Source organism: Choloepus didactylus, chromosome 10 (assembly GCF_015220235.1).
Source record: "Choloepus didactylus isolate mChoDid1 chromosome 10, mChoDid1.pri, whole genome shotgun sequence".
NCBI classification, from domain to species: Eukaryota; Metazoa; Chordata; class Mammalia; order Pilosa; family Megalonychidae; genus Choloepus; species Choloepus didactylus.
The window spans coordinates 128,482,221-128,497,043 of NC_051316.1; the positions used below are offsets into that span (position 1 = coordinate 128,482,221).

At 61.8% G+C, this 14,823-nt stretch overlaps 1 protein-coding gene across 4 annotated transcripts in view; it reads right to left on the reverse strand.

The window, feature by feature from the left end:
* The window catches only part of COL5A1 (collagen type V alpha 1 chain), a 177,832-nt gene that overhangs the window by 100,889 nt on the left and 62,120 nt on the right, over window positions 1–14,823 (reverse strand). For all 4 annotated transcript variants that reach the window (XR_005219102.1, XM_037851096.1, XM_037851098.1 and 1 more), the window contains exons 5-9: window positions 7,430–7,561; window positions 6,030–6,167; window positions 3,367–3,606; window positions 2,655–2,822; window positions 2,297–2,353 (exon numbers count right to left, since the gene is read on the reverse strand). Coding sequence is in view for 3 of the 4 variants with exons in the window: in XM_037851096.1 (XP_037707024.1) it covers window positions 2,297–2,353; window positions 2,655–2,822; window positions 3,367–3,606; window positions 6,030–6,167; window positions 7,430–7,561 (735 nt within the window). In the remaining variant the exon portion in view is untranslated. The remainder of the gene's footprint in view (window positions 1–2,296; window positions 2,354–2,654; window positions 2,823–3,366; window positions 3,607–6,029; window positions 6,168–7,429; window positions 7,562–14,823) is intronic.

Here is a 14,823-nt window from a genome sequence, read left to right on the forward strand (position 1 = left end):
TCAGGACGTGGCCGTCTGTTCACGCAAAGCGAAGACTTTGGGGACATCTGGCACCGCTCCAGGTTGAGGGAGTCCAACTGTTTCCACGATCTGTCCAGGGGGCCTGGTGGAGGCCCCACAGACACTCTGAGCGGCCGGGGGCTGGGAGGGTGTGCACGGGCCAGAGGGGGAAGCCCCCGATGACACCCAGACGGCTCCTTCGTTCTCCAGGGAAGATGAAGTCGATATTCCGGAGACATGATGTTTTTGTTGGGCCACCTCGATTAACTTGGCCCTCCGTCTCACCCACCAGCACTGCCCCCGTCCCCGGTGCCCACTGCCCTCAGATGCCACATCTGTGTGGAAACCAGCCATCGCCCGGCGGTGTGAGAAAACGTGCCGTGTCCCAGCCGGCAGGAGGGACACCCAGCCCCAGGCCCCCACGGCCTCAGTGCCTGCCCTGGCCTCGGGCCCCACTGTCCTCCCCGAAGCGATGGAGACACCAAGAAAGGAACCCCATGTCAAGAGCACGTCCACCCAGGGTCTGGAACACTCTGTCACCTGGGGAGCAGCGGCACTAAGTCCTAACAGCCCAGCGTGATGGCACAGGATAGCCGCAGAGAGGCAGTGTCTGGTTTTGTCCTCGCCGCCGCCACAGGAACACGGCCATCAGCTGCGTTCTTCCAGGACAGGCTTGCCTGAGTGCGGCCGTGTGGGAGCCTTCCCTGGGGTCCCCCCTTTCCCTGCGATTTGCCCAGCTTTGTGACTTACACATGGACAGGCCTTTCCCTTTGCACCCCTTTCACCTGGGCCCCCCAAAACCACAGCTCCCATCAAGCTCTGTCTTCTTTGGGGAGAGGGCTCTCAGTCGGAGAAAAGGTGCTCTCTCTGCCTGGTGGTGCCGGCCAGCGAGGGCCCCATCCTGGGAACACGACCGAGTGCAGAGTGTAGGACCATCAAGAGGGGGTGCTAGCAGGGCAGCACTGAGAGCTTGGACCCAGCTTCAGCCACAGGGCTGGGGAGATGACGCCAGGCTCAGGGCGCCTGGCAGCGCGGGCCGTGCAGGCAGAGCACGAAGAGAACCTACAGCCTTTCCGGGTGCCCGGGACGGCATCCTCAGGCCAGGAAATGGGCCAGCCAACCCGGTGGGCTCTGCTGAGCCTCTGCCCTGGCACGTTCCACCCCAGGCCCCCTGGGGGGCCTGCTAGGAACCATGATGCCTGCCCCGGGCACAGAGGTCCCGGCCTTCTGAGAACAAACAGACGAGGAGGGAGACCCTCCACACAGGACCTTCCCCGTCCCTCTGAGGGCACAGAGGGGCACCCTCCAGCCCCGGAACCACGAGGCCAGAGGGCCCCTGGGAGCCCGAGTTGTACCCTGGGGTCAGCCATCAGGGACCAAGCCTGGCCTCCTTCCCGGCCGGCCGCGGCTGCAAGGACGCTCGGGGAAGCTGGCCCCTGCCCTCTGGAGCTGGGAAGACGTGGTGGGTGGACTTTGGTGCTGGTTCCTCCCACTCCCCACCGTCCACAGTGGGTCCCAGCCCAGCTGACCTGGGTGACCCCACGCCCCCTCACCCAGGCAGCTGCAAGGCCAGGGGTGGACACCAGTGCTGCCGACCAGGTACGGGCCAGGAGGGCAGACGACCCTCCGCACAGGGTCCCACCCCCGACACCCAGACCACGGGCGCCCATGCCACCCCACTGCACCTGGGCCTAGAGACGTGGCGTTTTTTCTAACACACCCACCATCCTGTGACCTGACATAGCTGAGCTTTACTCAGCTGTGATGCCAGCAGTGTGCTGTTTCGTCTCACGCCCTTGACAGGCTTTCATAAACGTTTTCCACATTTCAACGTTTTCCCCAAATTTGCTCCACATGGCTACCGGACAGGCAGAAGAGCCAACCGCCCCCTCCTGCTGCAGGACGGCTCGGTGTTTCCAGAGCTCAGTGCTAAACTGGTCATTCACGTATGCAAATCCTCTTTGACCCTCCTCACAGGGACTCTACCTCCTGGAAAGTTCTGCTGTCCTTGGGCGAGGTAAAATCCACAGGGAAATGCACGCATCTTAAATGCACACTGCACAGCATTCCGATGAACACGTGTCCCTTGTACCCTTCAGGCTATTTCCACCCCCCGAGGGGCTTTTAAAACGTCTCAGAAATGAGTTGTGTGTGCAATTCATGAGGTTATGGGGTCTGTCACGGCGGCCCAGGGAGTGGAGGTGCAGGGACCCCCAGATCAGGCCCCGCGACCCACCACGGCCTCCGAACAACCAGCCCCCCCAGGGTCGGAGAGGAGACGGGCAAGGGTCCTTACTGGTTCGACGATGGCTGGTTCTCCCTTCTGACCCTTCTCGCCCCGTGGCCCTCCAACCTGGGTTCGTCCGTGGCAGACGGAGGGAGAACGGGAGAAAAAGAAAAGAGAAAGTACAGGTTACACACCATCCACGTTGCTTAGAAAAGCTAGGGGGCTCGGAACGCAGGGAGGTCAGGCCTGGGTCACTCCAGTCTCCACGGAATGAACGGAAAGTCTGGGAGGCCCACGCCGGGGTGAGGGTGACCGTGGCAGCATCATACTCACAGCCCAAGCACCTGAGGCCCCTTAAACTATCAGGTTTGCCAGCACAGAGATGCGACCCCCACGATGCCCCCGAGCCAGGAGGGCGGCCCCTCACCCCTTCATAGATGGTGTCCTGGTTCGCCGGCATCCCCGGTCCCACCTCGGACGGCGAGGCGGTGGCATCGAAGTAGGGGTCGTAGTAGTTGTCGTCGAGGTTCCGGAGGGTCTCTTCAGTGAACTCCCCTTCGAAGTCATCCTTCCCATCCTCTGGATTCGGGGCTGGCTGAGGAGGGGGAGGAGGGCACGGTGGGGGTCACCTGGGAGCCAGGCCACGCCGCGTCCCCCGAGCACATCTGGCCAACAACACCAAGGGGTGAGGACAGAGGCAGCTGCCCTCCTGGGGCTCATGCCCGGCAACCCCAGGGCTTCGAGGACGGGGCCCCCCAAGCTGCAGAGCTCCTGCGGCCTGCGCAGCCCGGTCCAGCCGGATGGGAGACACGGGGGCCCCGGCAGCCTCTTTGCACATCTTCTCCCTCCCACGATGGGGAAATCGTCACCCCGGACTTGCCCCAGCCCCAAGGCCAGCTAGGAAAGAGCTTGACAACACTGAGCAAAAGGCAGCAGGTCCGTGTCCAGACTGCAAGCAACAGAGGCTCTTGGCAGCATCTGGAACAAGCCGAGCAAAGGGCTTGGGGACGAGGGGGCCGCCAGGGACACCCAAGAGTGAGAAGCAGAGCAAGGAGATGAGCTCAGGCGTCCCGGCCACCAGCCTGGGCCTGCTCCCCTTTCCCCTGGGACCAAAGCCCCCCTGGAAGGACGGAAATTACGTCGGAGGAGTTGGAGGTGAGGACGGTGCTGGTGGGAACTTCGGCCCCCGCCCCGGGGTCGGTGGGCTGGTCGGGGTTCTCCACGCCCTCCCCGTAGCCGATGTCCTCGTAGGGGGCCTGCGTGTAGTAGTCCTCGCTGGGCAGGTAATCGTAGTCGCCGAGGCCGGGGTCGAGCTCCTTGCCGGGCCCCTCGCTGGCCTCAGGCACAGTCGGGGCTTGCGTGGGGGGCAGGGTCGGCTCCTGGGGTCGGGGCAGAGGGAGGAGGGTTGAGAGGGCGGCCGGCGGGGTGGGCTCCCAGGCCCTGTGCGCCCCTGTGTCCGGTTCAAACCTCTCAGTGGCCTGAGCACACGCGGGAAAACGTCGAGCTGCCCACTGACCACCCAGACAGACGGACGGGGTCAGTGGGAAGGAGGCAGCCAGGCTGGGGCGCGTCCCCCAGCAGGGCCCCTGTGCCCCCTCGCAGGCCACGGCCCGGCCTGCTGCAGGGCCTCAGCCACAGCCCCGTAAAAAGACCGTCGGCCACAGGGTTGGGTGCGTGTCCCTGGAAGGGTACACACTCGCACACACACATGCTCATTCACACACACTCAAACACACCCACACACCCACAAAATTCCCATCCACACTACAGGCACATATGCAAATACACAGTACAGTCACTGCACACTCAGCCCCATGCTCCACACCCCCCTACTCACACACGTTCACACTCAGTAACACACCTGTGCAGAAGCACATGCACATAGTCCTCTCACTCATGCATGCACACACTGCTACACCTGCACACACAGGCACACAGCCAAGCTCACGTGCACACTCACACACACACACTCACAAATCTCACAGATTATACACACACATTCAAAAACACAATAGGCTCATTGCACACTCAGTCACATACTGAAAACGTTCTCCCACTCATACACACACTCTCACATACATAGTCAAACACACACGTATACACACCCACATACATGCAGACATGTACACAACCACACACCCAAGCACACATGCACACACAAACACACTTGCATGCATAAAACTCACAGACCATGCACACACACTCACCCGCTCACCGACACACACGCTCCGTGCTACAGCAACATGACAGCTGCCTGCAGGCCGCAGCCACGGCCCCACACAACCACCGCTGCACCCGCTCGTGACACGCTCGCTGCATCGGGGGCTGGCCAGGCCGCACCCTCCAGGGCCTCTGCCCCAGGGTCCAGGGGAGGAGACGGCACAGCAGGGAGGAGCGGACCTCAGGGATAAAGGCTCCGACTGCACCGTCACCCCACAGTGGGGCCATTAAGCTCCCACTTGCTCTACAACTGCATTTTCACCTGCGGAAACCAAGGCCCGAAAGGGTCATGGGGCTGCTAAGGGGCAGGACCGAGAGCAGGTCCACACCCCATGAGGGGCCACACTGGCAGAGGGCCACGGGCCACAGCACCAAGGGGTCACAGCAGCAGGAGTCATGGTGTCAGGGGCACACCGTCGGGTCATGCCAGCAGAGGTCATGGGTCACACCGTCAGGGGTCATGCCGGCAGAGGTCATGGGTCACACTGTCAGGGGTTGCACCATCAGGTGTCGCACCATCAGAGGTCATGGGTCACACCATCAGGGGTCATGCTCGCAGAGGTCATGGGTCACACCATCAGGGGTCATGCTGGCAGAGGTCATGGGTCACACCATCGGGGGTCATGCCGGCAGAGGTCATGGGTCACACTGTCAGGGGTCGCACCATCAGGTGTTGCACCGTCAGAGGTCATGGGTCACACCGTCAGGGGTCATGCCGGCAGAGGTCATGGGTCACACTGTCAGGGGTTGCACCATCAGGTGTCGCACCATCAGAGGTCATGGGTCACACCGTTAGGGGTCATGCTCGCAGAGGTCATGGGTCACACCGTCAGGGGTCATGCTGGCAGAGGTCATGGGTCACACCATCGGGGGTCATGCCGGCAGAGGTCATGGGTCACACTGTCAGGGGTCGCACCATCAGGTGTTGCACCGTCAGAGGTCATGGGTCACACCGTCAGGGGTCATGCCGGCAGAGGTCATGGGTCACACCGTCAGGGGTCATGCTGGCAGAGGTCATGGGTCACACCATCGGGGGTCATGCCGGCAGAGGTCATGGGTCACACTGTCAGGGGTCGCACCATCAGGTGTTGCACCGTCAGAGGTCATGGGTCACACCGTCAGGGGTCATGCCGGCAGAGGTCATGGGTCACACCGTCAGGGGTCATGCTCGCAGAGGTCATGGGTCACACTGTCAGGGGTCATGCTGGCAGAGGTCATGGGTCACACCATCGGGGGTCATGCCGGCAGAGGTCATGGGTCACACTGTCAGGGGTCGCACCATCAGGTGTTGCACCGGCAGAGGTCATGGGTCACACTGTCAGGGGTCACGCATCAGGGTCATGTAGGCAGAGGTCATGAAGTCACAGCATCATGGTGGGAGCTCCCAGCCCAACACTCGTAAAAGCACGCTGCCTGAGCGGCCATCGGCCAGCTCACTTCCCTGGCAGAGCCTCCACTGACCACCTTCGCCAAACAACCACGTCTGCACCCACCAGCCCAGCTTCTTGCGCTCTGGTCCCTGCCGCTGCCCCGACCCCCACGCACAGGAACCCACCCTGCCCTCCCCGGGGTCGGCCCTGACCTCAGGGATCTCCGTGGTTTCTCTAGCAGCTTCCACTGGCTTCGGGGTGGGGGTGGGCCCTTTGTCCTGGCCATCGGGGTCTTCGTAGTAGGGGTATTCGTAGTAATAGGGCTCTCCTTCGCCCTCTCCTATCGGGTACTGCAAGGACACGCGGCCACGAGTCAGGAGAGAGATCCCGTACAGGCGCACTCGCCCCACCTCTTCACCGCTGGGTCCAGCCCAGCAGGAGTGGACACTGCCGCAGAGCGCCCAGCTCCAGGCACGAGCCCGCCCATCGGGCCCAGGGGCTCCTCCTTCTCTCCCTCATGAGAAGCCTGAGGAAGAAATGGGGGACCCCAGGTCCCCTCGAGCAGAAGCCAATGCGAGCTGAGTCCTGTAAGTTCCAGACATTCTGACCCTTTAGAACCCAAGGGCCAGGACAGCCAACCGAACGCTGGGCTCTGCGGGGTGACACGGCGGTCAGTGGGGGCCTCCCCAACCTTCAGCCCCAAATTACGAAGCCCGGGGACCCCACAGGGAGGGACTGCAGGATGTCAGAGCAGAAGGCCTCAGCCTGAGAGCCATTTCTATAGCAGGAGCTGGGGGCTGGGAGGCCAGGAGGGCTCGGCTGCAAGAAGGCAGCTGGGGACCCCATCCTCGCCCCGCCTCGGGGTCTGGGCCCCAGGCCCCCAACCCAGCAGCTTCAGGAGGGTCTGCTATTCTGTCCTGACTGGAAGTGAAAGAGAGAGGCCCAGAGGAGAAATAAGTGGCAAGAGTTAGCACCATTGCAAAGAAACAAGATTCAGATTTGAACGGGTGGCAGGCAGGCGTCATTGGGAAGTGGTGGGAAAAACTGCAAATAAATTAAATGTGGGCGCTGCCAGAAGTGGGGAGCCTGGACGAGAATCCCAACCCACGGACCGTGGCAGGTCACAGGGAGGAGGACTGAGGCTCCAGGCATGGCCTGGAAAGTTCTCAGGACACGGCTGCTCTTAGAGAGCGGCCGCCACTGTGGGGTGTCAAGGAGCGGACCATCTCACAGTGAGCCTCCTCTGGGATGTGGGGGCCACAGGGAGCAAATCTGACATTTCTCCTCAAAAATATCCTGCCCAGCTCATAAGCCAGAGAGTAAGGATGACACTGGCTTTATTCTTTGAGGAACCTTTTGGAAAGGTTAGAGAGCCTCTTGTGACTCAACCACTTTGGGAAGCAAAGAATTGTTTGGTAAGGGTGACTCGGACACCCCACAATTCACCTCCTGTGTCAGTTCATATCCCTGCCCGGTGGACTTATTTAAAACGGGGGCCCAGGGCTGGCCCGCCCCTCCCCCGCCTGGCCCACCCTTCCTCCCCACCTGGCCTGCCCCACCCCCAAGGACGCCCACCCACGGCCCCACCAGGCCCCCACCAGAAATGACTCACATATTCGTCGAGGTTGGGGTCCTGAGACTGGGGCTTGTCGGGAACTGCCGTGTCGCAGTCAGGGCTGTAATGCTCGCAGTAGTCGTAAGCCGCCCGGTGGTCTGAGACGAAGAGCAGCTGCTGGATGTCACCCTGAGAAAGGACAGAAGCCCATGAACAAGCAGGCCCAGCAGGGGCTCGTGTGGGGACCCAGGAGACACAGTCTGGCAACACCAAGGCAGAGAGCAGCCCAGGCCAAACCGTGAGGGGGGCTCGTCTCAGCACCTGGCTTCCCCCCCAGGAGCTGCCACCACTGAGAACCACTCGAGGCAGCCTGAGCTGCCCATCTACCCACACGTGAAACTATCTACCCACCCAGCCACCCACCCATCCATTCACCCATCCATCCATCCATCCATCCATCCATCCATCCATCCATCCACCCATCCATCCACCCACCCAGCCATCAAACCACCCATCAAACCACCCACCCACCCATCCATGCATTTACGTACCCATGCATCCATCCACCCATCCACCCATCCATCCATCCATCCACCCATCCATCCACCTACCCAGCCATCAAACCACCCATCAAACCACCCACCCACCCACCCACCCATGCATTTACGTACCCATGCATCCATCCACCCATCCATCCATCCATCCATCCAACCATCCCACCCATCCATCCACCCATCCATCCACCCATCCATCCACCTACCCAGCCATCAAACCACCCATCCATGCATTTACGTACCCATGCATCCATCCATCCATCCACTCATCAAACATCTGTTGAGCACCTGCCAGCTGCCAGGCCCAGAGCTCAGAACTTTTGTCTACTGTGAGTGAGGGATGAAGCCTGTTAACTCATCCACCCTAAATTCTGAGTCTTAGAGGCATGCTGCCTCCTCCCCACTCCCGAAGGATTTTATTTTTAAAGAGATTGCAATGCTTCACTCCTCAAAAAGTTGAGCAAAGAATTATCATATGATCCGGAAATTCCACTGCCAGGTATCTACCCAGAAGAACTGAAAGCAGAGACTCAGACAGACACTTGGCTACGCATGTCCATGGCAGCTTTCTTTCCGGAGGCCCAAGGTGGAAACAACCCAAACACCCAACGGTCGAACAGATAAACTAAGTGTGCTCTACCCAGCCAAGGGGACATCACTCAGACGTGAGAAGGAATGACGTGTGATGCCCGCTACAGCGCGGATGCCAACAACATGGCGCTTTGGGGAAGGGGCCGGGTGCGAAAGGCACCCGCTGGAGGGTTCCATTTATAGGAAACAGGCAAATGCACAGAGAAGGAAGGCAGTTGATGGTTGTCCAGGGCGTAGGGTGGGGGGGTCACTGCTGAGTGGGGACGGTGTTTCCTTTGGGGGTGAAGGAAAGTTCTGGAACCTGACCGAGGTGGTGGTGGCACAGCACTGTGGTGAACTAAACGCCACTGAGCTGTCGGCTTTAAAATGGTTCATTTTATGTTTTGGGAATTTCACCTCCTTTAAAAGGAGAGAGAGACGATGCTTACATCACCTAAAGGGGTCCCCAGGGGCAGGATTTGGGGTGCCCGAGATTTCCCCGCCCCTCAAGATGTCCCCAGTGTTACATTAAGGACGGCTCTGGGGGGCTTTGGGGCCTCCAAGCACCTGCAAATCGGTGCCCGTGGGACAGCATCCTTCAGGGTCCTTCTCAGTGTGGCACCCCAGGGTGGAGGGGAGCAGAGCGGCTCACAGTGTGCCCCTTGCCTGCAGCCCGATGGTGAGGGTGGGCAGTGAGGAGGGGGTGGCTCTTAGCAACCGAAAAGCCTTTCCCTGGGAGCTGACAAGGAGCCCGGCTACCACAGGCCCACCCCGAGGCGGGGCCCCACTAACAGGCTCCAGCCCGTAAACACCTGACCTGGCCTCGCGCCTGGTCATCTTCCCATCGAGAAAAGCCCTCCACGGGGCGCAGTGGTGGGTTCAGATCACGCTCTCTTTGGGACACCAGGTTCCACAGAGCCTCACCAGGACCCGTCCCTTCTGCCCCATCGTCCGTGTTGGGTAAAAGGGTCGGGAGAAAAGAGGAAGGGGGTTTGCTCAGGCCCAGCCAGGCTCTCCCTGCATGGACAGGTGAGTTTGTGTCCTGGAACTGAACCAAAGCAGTTCCTTCCACGGGAGAGAAGGCTCTGGATGTGCAACCGGGAGAGCCCACCGAGTGAGCGGCTCTGGCCTGAGAAAGGGCCCAGGAGCCCCGGACAAGGGTGCTCTAGGGCCTCACACACAGCACGGGTCGAGCTCTTGAGCAAGAGCGAGGCCAGCACGGCGTGACGTGGCAAGGAAGGGGAGGCAGTGGGGCCGCACATGGTGCAGAACCTTCCATCACCGTGGGCACCTCTGAGGGAGGGGGGAGGGTGGGACGCTCCCCATCCCAGGACAGCTCCAGGCCACCAGATCGGCTCCTGTGGGGAGGTTGAAGCTGTACGGACCCCAGAAAAGGGTGTGCTTAAAGTTAATCCATTCCTGTGAGTATGGACCCATTGTAAAGAGGATCTTTTGGTGAGCAGGATCTTAAAATGTGACTCGCCTCATTCAGAGTGGGTCTTCACCCCCTTACTGGAGTCCTTTATAAGAGAATGAAATCCAAGCCCCGGAAGCAAGAAGCTGGAAGCAATGAAATCCAGAAGAGAAGGGAGAGCCCAGCAGACGCCGCCCTCCTGGCCATGTGGCAGAGGAGCCCAGGATCGCTGGCAGCCAGTCGTCAGGGAGAAAGCATCGCCTGATGATGCTTTAATTTGGACACTTCTCAGCATCAAAACTGTAAGTTTGTAAGCTAATAAATCCCCACTGTTAAAACCCAACCCATTTTATGGCACCTGCTTTTGGCAGGTTAGGAAACCAACACAGGTACCCAACAGGGTGGCCCACCAGCATCCCCCAACATCAAGGGGGCCACAGAATATTTTGGGAGTTCTAGAACATATTTGCATCCAACAGGCTCCTGTAAGCTGAACTGATCTGCACGACCAGAGAAGGGGCCTCTGACTGTTACCTGGGGCCCCAGACCCCGGGCATTTGCCCCTTGCAAGGTGGCACCCCCAAAATCCTACACAGACCCTCTACAGATCCCCATCAGCCAAACTGGGTCTCCAGCCCACCCCGGCTGACAGCTGACCCTCTCGGTGCCCCGTGTGCACTGCTCCTGGAGGCTGAAGGCTCGGCTGCATCAGAGAGGAAAAGGGCGTTTATTCCATTTAACGCCATAACAGAACGATGAAAGGACTGCCGGCAGGAAGACGGGGCCCAGAAATGCTACCTGGCAAAGACAAAGAGGGCCTTCGCCAGCACCCCCCAGGCCGAGCCGACCTCTGGGCCCCTGACGGACGAGCGCCAGCTGAACGACAGAGCGATGTCTTCTCACCGGGGAGGACTAAGGTCTACGGTGATTCCCACACGTCGGCACTGGGCAGCCCCACGCTGCCTCTGAGTCAAGCTCATCATCCCCGTCCCACAGCCAAGGGCTTGACCACCGCCCTGGCCCAAACACCACACACCCACCGGGCTCCGGGCGGGCGCAGGGGCCATTGGAGGATCTGCCCACCTGTGGGGATGACACCTGGACAGTGATGCCAGGGCACGGGCAGCACAGAACCGTACAGAATGGCACTCTCTGGCCAGAGCCACTGCACACGTGCATCACTTTCCCGGAATGCATTATGGGTGATCGTACAGAACGGGCCCCGAGTCCACCGTGACACCCTCATCCAGGCCGCCAGGGGCCGGGGGCTGGACACAGGCTGCGTCCGGAGGCCAGCACATTCTTCAGGGTCCACCCTGACCTTCACTGCACCCTGGGGCCAGGGGCACCACCCTGGCAACGCTGAGGCTGCTCGCCAGGCACCTGGCACCCTAACAGCAGCCTCACCCCCTCCGGGAGGAAGGGACCCTCGACACAGGGCAGACCCTGGCGAATGACCCCGAGGACCACGGGGCTGGGGTGACAGGGGTCAGGGGTCCGTCTGACTGGGTTACTGACAGCCTGGGTGAGAACGGAGCTTTCAAATGGGGAGCAAGGGGAGGGACCCAACGGGGGGCCATGGGGCCAGGGCCAAGGGCTCAGGGGTCTCCCCAGGACACGGCTCCCAGCACCCAGGAGGGGCAGGGGAGGTGGGAAGGTCTCCTTGATCACTCATTCACTCATTCACTCATTCATGTCACAGCGATTTCTGGGCACCTACTAAGCACCACCCACAGTGTCCAGGCAGGGGGTGTGGCTGGACCCAGAGCTGCTGCCGGAAGGGCCCGCGCTGTCCCACACTCTGAGCACACACCGGACGTGCCATGAGCCCACCGAGGCACCCGCCACGCGGGTGTGTGCCCATCTGGCTGCCCCTTCTGGACAGAGCCCTGGGCTGCCCGGCTCCTGTGCCCACCCTGCCGGGGTCGGGCAAAGGGCGGGCCCCACTCCTGGAGGGCAGTGCTGTGATCGGAGCTGGAGCCCTGGGGCGGGCGAGCTTGGCGCAGGGAGCCAGGACCACCTGGGACTCTCCGAACCCCAGGCCACGCAAGGGAGCCGAGCCTGCCTGCCTCTCGTTGGGCACGGGGTCCCAGCCCCTCTCCGTGCCAGGCCTCAGGCGGCACCTGGAAGGCAGACAGGGTCTCAGGGAGGGGCGGATGTGGGTTCCCCACATGCGGTGAGGCTGGAGGGGCACAGAACCCCAAGTCGCTACACTGGGCCCACCGTGGCCCCCGGTGTCTGAGTAGTAGGGGGCCCTGTGGTCTGGGGTTCCGTGACTCCCTCAGCACCCAACGGCCCTCAAGAACTCGAAACCCCACCAGGGTGGGCACAACTCGGCGACACACGGGGACAGGGTCAGCGGGCAGAAGGGGCTTGCGGTCAGTTCGCCCACCCCTACCTGACCCCCGAGGCACAGATCCAAATACGAGGCCCCTCAACTTGGTCTGCAAACCCCGAATGATGAAACGACGAGCTGGATGCTCAGAGCCCCCCCAGGCCCCGAGCAGGCCCTTCTCACCTGGACAGCCGGTCACCTCATTAGACCAACAGGGAGACAGACCTCGAGAAGTCACAGCCCCAATCACAGGCCACAGCGGGTCAGCCCAACGTGGTCCCCGACCGTCCAGCTAAGCCACCGCCGTGTCCTTCTGTCCCCTTACATCAGCAGGAAAACCCCCTCCTGGGAAACAGAAACGCACGCCCTTTCCCCACGCGTGTCTCCTGGGGGTCACACACGGGCACCGCCACCCACGCTCGCTGCCGGGTCTCCTGACCTGGAGGCTGAGGACAGACGGGAACCCACCCTCCCTGCAGGGCCAGGACGGGCATCAAGAGGCAGCTCAGGGCGGCCATGGGAGCCGAGCAGAAGGCAGCAGCCCCAGCCTGCTCAGCCACCCGTACCCCCACAGCCCCCCAGCACCAGCTCCCCCAGGAGCACTGGGTCCTGCTCCCCTATCCCCGCTGCCCTCCTTCCCCTCCTTCCCTGCGCAGCCCCCGCCTGCCGTGGTCTCTTTTGGGCGTCAGAGGCTCCTGCCCTGGCTTCAAACTCTGGGGCAGATGAGAGCTGCACGGCCCGACAGCAGCAGTGACTCAAAACCACACCTGATTCAAATTACACCCAATTCAAATACCACATTTTCTCCTTTCAAATGGCGGCGTGTCGTCTGGACGCACACACTCCAAACACATTTCACGGAGGAAGGGGGGTCGCTGGCACTCGGGGCACCCCTTGACATAACTAGCACGCTGTGTTACAGTTGTCTGCTGAAGGGCCTGCTCCCTGCAAAATGCCCAGCTCCCGGGGCGGGGGTGTCTCCAGCAGGTTCTCCGCACCTCCCAAGTGCCCCCCGAGGTTCCACAAGGTGGCCTGTGCGGCCTCGGGGCGAGTGGGCACAGCTCACGCCCTCACACCCAGATGACCAACAACTGACAGGAGGGTTCCCGCTGACCTCGGGCGCTGGGTCCTCCGGCCACCCCAGCGGCACCCCCAATTGCAGCAGAGAGTGGCCGTGGCCTCGGGTCAAGGGCAGAGCGCATGGTGGACCCTGCTGGCACGACAGCCCCTCCCTTCCCTTTAAATGCCTGCCCTCCGCTGCGAATACCTCAAAAACCATTTCACACTAGAAAATGGGCCATTTGTTCTATGGATGCACCAGGCAGAGGGGCAGTGGTGAAGGGGAAACTGAGGCACAGGTGGACAGCTCTTGCACAGAGGCCTGCGGAAGCGGAATTGGCTCTAGGCCCCAACCTGCATCCAGGGCTCCGTCACTGCACCTGCTACTCCTGCTCACATGGGGGCCACGCACGCAGGGGCACCCACAGAGGCTGCCACCAAGAAGGGGGTGTCTGGGGGACGCCAGGAGGACACGCAAGAGCACAGCATGGCCTCTGCCCGCAAGCTCCAAGATGGCACAGAGACTTCCCCGGCTGCCCAGCTCCTCCACAGCCAGCCCCTGGGCCTGGGGGTGACTGGGGGGCAGGGCAGGGGCTGCAGCGGGGGGCCCGTCGACAGGCGCAGCGGATGCACATGGAGGGGCCCCACCTGCGCCCTCCACGACCCAGCGCTGGGCCTTCTGAGCTGTGACCCTTCCTGGGGCACACTGAGGATACCCCAAAAATGTCTCAGCCCCAGCCACCCCCTTGAATGGGTGGCCCTGTCCCCAGAAGCCTATGAGCAGCCTGGCCTGGACCCTGAAAGAGCCCAACGCCCCAGGCACAAGCAGGGCACACAGGTGTGAGTCTGTGCACATGCACGTGTGAGCATGATTTGTGTGTGCGAGTATGTACATGTCTGTATATGTGTGCACGTTTGCACGTGTGCATGAGTGTGCATGTCTGTGCATGTGTGCACACGTGTGCGTGTGTGTGTGACAGAGAGGGGAGGGAAGGGATAACTGGGGAGGGTGCACCCAAGGAGCCCCGTCCGAGGACACGCGGGAGCAGTGAGGGGGGCTGTCGCCCTGGCCAGCCAGGGAGCCCCAGGGGTTCTGGGGTCACAAGAGGGAAGCGGTGAGCCTGGGTGCTGGGGGGCCGGGGGAACCCGACAGGAGCAGGCCCGGAGGGCTCGCAAGGCTGACCCGCCCGCTGCCCAGGCTCCGTCCACACACCTGCCCACCTCGGGAGGGGCGAGGTCAGGGACACATGTTTAAACCACCCCGGTGCCCCCTCAAAACCCAGCACCGCCCCGTCCCCAGCCCCGAGTTCCACTCCCTGCCTTGCCTTCCCTCTGCTGCACGTCACGGCACCTCAGGGTGGCTGTGTCCTGGGAGCTCCCTGCATCTGGCTGCAGCACCCAGCACCTCTGGGTGCCCCTGCTACCCCGGGCTCTGGGAACCACAGGACGCTGGAGCAGGGGACCCGAGGCCTGCCCCGGCAGGGCTTCCCCTTGGGGACCCCCAGGAGGGAAGGCCTCG